The following is a 6,849-nucleotide window of genomic DNA, read 5'->3' on the forward strand; positions in this document are numbered from 1 at the left end:
TTACTCAGCTCCTTTCTTCCCCTGAATAAGATCATTCTAATATGTACCGTGCCTTCAGAAAGTATTCATACCCCTTGACTTATTCCACATTTTATTGTGTTACAGCCTGAATTCAAAATTGATGAAATAGATTTTGTTTCTCTCATTCATCTACACACAATACCCATAACGATAAAGTGAAAACGTTTTTAGAAATGTTGGGAAATGTATTTAAAATTAAATACAGAAATATTGCATTTACATGTGTATTCCCACCCCTGAGTCAATACATATTAGAATCACCTTTGGCAGCGACTACAGCTGTAAGTCTTTCTGGGTACGTCTACAAGAGCTTTGCACACCTAGGTTGTACAATATTTGCACATGATTATTTTTTAAATTCTTCAAGCTCTGTCAAGTTGGTTGTTGATCATTGCTAGACAGCCATTTTCAAGTCTTGCCATAGCCGGTTTAAGTCAAAACTGTAACTAGGCCACTCAGGAACATTCAATGTCTTATTGGTAAGCAACTTGTCTTTTAGGTTATTGTCCTGCTGAAAGGTGAATTTGTCTCCCAGTTTCTGTTGGAAAACAGACTGAACCATGTTTTCCTCTAGGATTGTGCCTGTGCTTGGCTCTATTCTCTTTCTTTGCCGGTGACATGTATACTCATAACATGCTGTAGCCACCGTCATGCTTGAAAATATGAAGATTGCTACTCAATTATGTTTTGTGTTAATGTTAACGTGTTAACATAACGCTTTGTATTCAGGACATAAAGTTTATTTATTTTCTGCAGTTTTACTTTAGTGACTTATTGCAAACAACAGTATCTTTGTCGTGCCTGGGTGTATTGATACACCATCCAAAGTGTAATTCATAACTACACCTTGTTCAATGGGGATTCAATGTCTGCTTTTTTATTTTATTTATACCCATCTACCAATAGGTGCCCTTCTTTGCGAGGCATTGGAAAACCTCCCTGGACTTTGTGGTTGAATCTGTGTTTGAAATTCACTGCTCGATTGAGGGACAGTGTGGGGTACTGAGATTATTGCACACAGATTGAGTCCATGCAACTTATTATGCGACTTGTTAAGCACATTTTTACTCCTGAATTTAGGCTTGCCATAACAAAGGGGTTGAATACTTATTGACGCAGACATTTCAATTTGTACAAATTTCTAAAAACATAATTCCACTTTCACATTGTGGTGTATTGTGGGTAGGCCAGTGACACAACATCAGTAACACAACAACATGTGGAAAAAGTCCAAGGGTGTGAATAATTTCTGAAGACACTGTATGAAAATATATTTTAAATGTATTACAATTATCCATATTTTGGGAGCATTTTATTATAACTAAGCAGCATGTCATTACATTTAGCTTCTAAAGATACTTGAAACAGGACAGTTCGCTTCTTGAATTTTTCTATAATATAGTCGTCACATTTTGCTCATAAGTAAGAGACACTTGAGACAAGACTGTTATCATGGTTACATTATTATTTAAACATTTTTTACATTATTTTTTACAATAGGTTACCCGGCTTGTCATCAAATTGTTTCTAATATTGAGACACTTCAAAATGTACAGTTAGGTGGTAACATTTTCTAACTACGGTTTACTTTACTAATTTACTGTCATCACAGAACAGAAGAGAAACAGCGCATGAAACTGCTTGAAATGCTGTTCATTGACTAACTACTGTTAAACTTGAAACCACGGACGGAACTATTGAGGACCGGGAAGCGTTTCAGCCGGAAAGTACAACAGTGTCCGTTACCCAAATCAGTCCCGTCTAAAAATGGCGGAGTATATACATGTCGTTCGAAGGGCTTTGGGGCAGTTAGGAGGTCACGGTGGTGTGAAAGGCTTATTTGTTCAGTTATTCAGGTCAGTATAAGAGCGATATAATGTATTTTGTATTCTATAGAGGTGGTTGTCACTTTCAATGCATTTACTCGAGATAAATAAGTGTGTCCCCAGTCGACAGGCAACCTGCTAGCACTAACTAACTACTTAGTTAACTGCTGTAGCTGGCTAAATTGGTAAACAAACGGACTCACTGCTCTGTTTAAAAGCTGTTTTAAGGCTACGTGATTATGTGATCTCTGACCTGTATCCGGTCTGACAAATTAGACATAGTGCTAGTGGATGGGCAAATGGACTAGCCAGCTAGACTATGTTTTTGTTACAGGGCAAATGATGTGAAAACGGGAGCCCTGATTGGCGTGGACAAGTATGGGAACAAGTACTTTGAGGACACACGCTACTTTTTTGGTAAGGTTGAACAGAACTAAACCTCAGATCACATGACCAGTAATGGCCTTAGGCTATGTACTGCAGTGACAATCATCATATTATCTGTGAATGTAGTCCGCAAATGTTATATTTTACATATCAAGTAGTAGAAAAGTGTGGTAGAGAGGGCTGTTCAAAGACCTGTAGTGTACTCAGAGTAACACCTCTCCTTGTCAGGTCGTCACCGCTGGGTGATCTACACGACGGAGATGAATGGAAAGAACACCATGTGGGAGGTGGATGGCAGCATGGTGCCCGCTGAATGGTAAATGCATCTCACTTGGTTTGACACAGGTGGTGTTGCCTCTATCGCAGTGACTTGGCCATTGCCATGTTGGAGATACTGGCCTTTATAGTCAAATTGCTGGTCTCAATATGGAATTGTAACAGATCTGGGTGGAACTTATTGAGTTGATGTACTGGTGTCTTAATTGTGTTTTTACCGTCTACGAACCTTCTATTGATGAACTAGCCTATTGATTAAATGAGTACCTGATTCTAACTCTCAATCGTAAATCTCCTCAGGCATCGCTGGCTTCACTGTATGACAGACAACCCTCCCACCACACACCCCCCTACACCTAAGAAGTTCCTGGCGGAGGTCCACCAGTTCAACGTGAGTGGTTCGGCCCAGGCGTACGTGCCCTACTCCACCACCCGCAAGAAGATCCACGAGTGGGTGCCCCCAAAGGCTCAGTGACCCTGCTGTGACCTGACCTGACCTTCAACTTCTGACCCATGACCTTGTTCTGTAATTTAGTGTGATTTCCTGTGTGCGTTCACCAGCACTTCTTTGCTTCTAAATAAAATCTAATCTATATGGACACTGGTGATGACTCAGTCCTTATGTGTGAAACTGTGGGCTGTTATGTCACTAGTGACTAGTTGGCTGACTAATGACCAGCTCTCCATGAGTCTGGGATAAAAATGTTAGCAACATGAGTTTGTTTGAGAGGTTTTTTTAAGACTGACTTAGACTGGACCATTGTAGAGGTGCAGATTATGAGGTAATATTTTTCTGAGTTTCTCTGAGGGTGTTAGATGGTCTGATTTGTGTGTGTGTTGCAGACAGGATATTGCTGAGCTGATAAAAGGCTGCAGTATTTCACATGGGGGTACTAGGAGCATGTCTGTGCTGACTGGCTATCACATCAGGGTGATATTGTGGGCAGGGTGTTGTCACATTCATACAGGCAGACAGACACTCCCAGCTCCAGTCCCTCTGTCCTCTCGGGGACTCTGCTGTGCTATGAGAGGTGAGTTAACTCTTCTTGGCTTGTGGCCCATTCTGGACTATTGACTGAAGGTATTAGTTATATCAAAGCCATTTGCAATATATAAGAGCAGTGTTTCTCAATCCAGTACCAATCTGTCAGTTGGCAGACAATTCTCTACTGTAAATGTGAAGTTACGACCATAGTTTGACTATCCTTGGTGGTGCAGAAAATAAATACTGTATTTGTCCCTGGTGAATCTTTTCATATGGTGTTTATGTAGATATTTTTCTACACTGAAAAAATTGCAGAGTTTATTTACTTGTAGGTATCATAATAGCTATTCTACTGTAGTCTGTACCTTAGTAAGGACATTCATATTTTCAGAAGCTTGGTTACTCAGGGTTTATCAGTATGCTAATGCTGCCTTTGCTTCCAGCGGTCTGGGCTGTTAAATGAGAAGGTTTACGCTGTCAACGCTATTCGGCCGTGGGGTCAGTGAAGAGGCAGAGGATGAGGTCAGTCTCTCTATCCTTTTATATGGCTGTTTGATTCATTTTTAAATGCCCCTCACTGAAATGACATGGCTGGACAGGTGAAACCCTCACAAATAGCCACTGTCCCAATTGTGTTAGTGGTCAGTGGTTACTCCAAGGGAGAGAGGAAGGAAGGATGCATGTTTAAGGTCCAATGCAGCCTTCTTTTTTTCTTATCTCAATGTAACATCATTTCTGGGTAACAATTAAGTATCATACTGTGATTGTTTTCTATTAAAATGTTTAAAAATAAACAAAAATAGCTGATTTTCTTCGATTAAAAAAAGTATACTTTTTTTGTAGGGGGGCCCATTCACCATTCCCACTCTTCAGAGGACAAAAATAAATTTTGTTTTTACAGCTTTTTATTTTGTTGTATTCATACACACATTTTACATATTATATAACATGAGCTTTTAAACCCACCCCTCAGCTACTCTCAGTCCATCCCAGCTATCTCCCTAACCCCACCCCTCAGCTACTCTCAGTCCATCCCAGCTATCTCCCTAACCCCACCCCTCAGCTACTCTCAGTCCATCCCAGCTATCTCACTAACCCCACCCCTCAGCTACTCTCAGTCCATCCCAGCTATCTCACTAACCCCACCCCTCAGCTACTCAGTCCATCCAACCTATCTCCCTAACCCCACCCCTCAGCTACCTCTCCCTAACCCCACCCTCAGTCCATCCCACCTATCTCCCTACTCAGTCTATCTCCCTAACCCCACCCCTCAGCTACTCTCAGTCTATCCCACCTATCTCCCTAACCCCACCCCTCAGCTACTCTCAGTCTATCCCACCTATCTCCCTAACCCCACCCCTCAGCTACTCTCAGTCTATCCCACCTATCTCCCTAACCCCACCCCAGCTACAGCTATCCCACCTATCTCCCTAACCCCACCCCCTCAGCTACTCTCAGTCTATCCCACCTATCTCCCTAACCCCACCCCTCAGCTACTCTCAGTCTATCCCACCTATCTCCCTAACCCCACCCCTCAGCTACTCTCAGTCTATCCCACCTATCTCCCTAACCCCACCCCTCAGCTACTCTCAGTCTATCCCACCTATCTCCCAGCTACTCAGTCTCCCACCTATCTCCCTAACCCCACCCCTCAGCTACTCTCAGTCTATCCCACCTATCTCCCTAACCCCACCCCTCAGCTACTCTCAGTCTATCCCACCTATCTCCCTAACCCCACCCCCTCAGCTACTCTCAGTCTCTCCCTAACCCCACCCCTCAGCTACCATCCCATCTCCCTAACCCCACCCCTCAGCTACTCTCAGTCTATCCCACCCCACCCCTCAGCTACTCTCAGTCTATCTCTCCTAACCCCACCCCTCAGCTACCTAACCCCACCCCACCCCTCAGCTACTCTCAGTCTATCCCACCTATCTCCCTAACCCCACCCCTCAGCTACTCTCAGTCTATCCCACCCCCTAACCCCACCCCCTCAGCTACTCTCAGTCTATCCCTATCTCCCTAACCCCACCCTCAGCTACTCTCAGTCTATCCCACCTATCTCCCTACCCCACCCCTCAGCTACTCTCAGTCCATCCCACCTATCTCCCTAACCCCACCCCTCAGCTACTCTCAGTCCATCCCACCTATCTCCCTAACCCCACCCCTCAGCTACTCTCAGTCTATCCCACCTATCTCCCTAACCCCACCCCTCAGCTACTCTCAGTCTATCCCACCTATCTCCCTAACCCCACCCCTCAGCTACTCTCAGTCTATCCCACCTATCTCCCTAACCCCACCCCTCAGCTACTCTCAGTCTATCCCACCTATCTCCCTAACCCCACCCCTCAGCTACTCTCAGTCTATCCCACCTATCTCCCAGTAACCCTCCCTACCCCTCAGCTACTCTCAGTCTATCCCACCTATCTCCCTAACCCCACCCCTCAGCTACTCTCAGTCTATCCCACCTATCTCCCTAACCCCACCCCTCAGCTACTCTCAGTCTATCCCACCTATCTCCCTAACCCCACCCCTCAGCTACTCTCAGTCTATCCCACCTATCTCCCTAACCCCACCCCTCAGCTACTCTCAGTCTATCCCACCTATCTCCCTAACCCCACCCCTCAGCTACTCTCAGTCTATCCCACCTATCTCCCTAACCCCACCCTCAGCTACTCTCAGTCTATCCCACCTATCTCCCTAACCCCACCCCTCAGCTACTCTCAGTCTATCCCACCTATCTCCCTAACCCCACCCCTCAGCTACCCACCTATCTCCCTAGTCTCTCAGTCCCACCTATCTCCCTAACCCCACCCCTCAGCTACTCTCAGTCCCACCTATCCCACCCCACCCCTATCTCCCTCCCAACCCCACCCCTCAGCTACTCTCAGTCTATCCCACCTATCTCCCTAACCCCACCCCTCAGCTACTCTCAGTCTATCCCACCTATCTCCCTAACCCCACCCCTCAGCTACTCTCAGTCTATCCCACCTATCTCCCTAACCCCACCCCTCAGCTACTCTCAGTCTATCCCACCTATCTCCCTAACCCCACCCCTCAGCTACTCTCAGTCTATCCCACCTATCTCCCTAACCCCACCCCTCAGCTACTCTCAGTCTATCCCCCCCATCTCCCTAACCCCACCCCTCAGCTACTCTCAGTCTATCCCACCTATCTCCCTAACCCCACCCCTCAGCTACTCTCAGTCTATCCCACCTATCTCCCTAACCCCACCCCTCAGCTACTCTCAGTCTATCCCACCTATCTCCCTAACCCCACCCCTCAGCTACTCTCAGTCTATCCCACCTATCTCCCTAACCCCACCCCTCAGCTACTCTCAGTCTATCCCACCTATCT

General features: G+C 45.6%; 1 protein-coding gene across 1 annotated transcript; it reads left to right on the plus strand.

Annotated features, from left to right (window-relative positions):
• Positions 1-1,684: 1,684 nt before the first annotated feature.
• Positions 1,685-3,109, plus strand: ndufa12 (NADH:ubiquinone oxidoreductase subunit A12). Its single transcript, XM_035784515.2, has 4 exons — positions 1,685-1,877; positions 2,182-2,264; positions 2,463-2,550; positions 2,811-3,109. Exons 1-4 carry the CDS (start codon positions 1,789-1,791, stop codon positions 2,983-2,985), a joined length of 435 nt encoding a protein of 144 aa, XP_035640408.1. The 5' UTR covers positions 1,685-1,788; the 3' UTR covers positions 2,986-3,109.
• Positions 3,110-6,849: the final 3,740 nt, after the last annotated feature.

This window comes from Oncorhynchus keta, chromosome 13, assembly GCF_023373465.1.
Source record: "Oncorhynchus keta strain PuntledgeMale-10-30-2019 chromosome 13, Oket_V2, whole genome shotgun sequence".
NCBI lineage: Eukaryota > Metazoa > Chordata > Actinopteri > Salmoniformes > Salmonidae > Oncorhynchus > Oncorhynchus keta.

Excerpts from the sequence above, each read along its gene's own strand:
- ndufa12 (XM_035784515.2), top strand. The coding sequence starts at position 1,789 with ATGGCGGAGTATATACATGTCGTTCGAAGGGCTTTGGGGCAGTTAGGA. Across the intron at positions 1,878-2,181 it reads TTATTTGTTCAGTTATTCAG|GGCAAATGATGTGAAAACGG; the intron begins GTCAGTATAAGA and ends TTTTTGTTACAG. Across the intron at positions 2,265-2,462 it reads GGACACACGCTACTTTTTTG|GTCGTCACCGCTGGGTGATC; the intron begins GTAAGGTTGAAC and ends TCTCCTTGTCAG.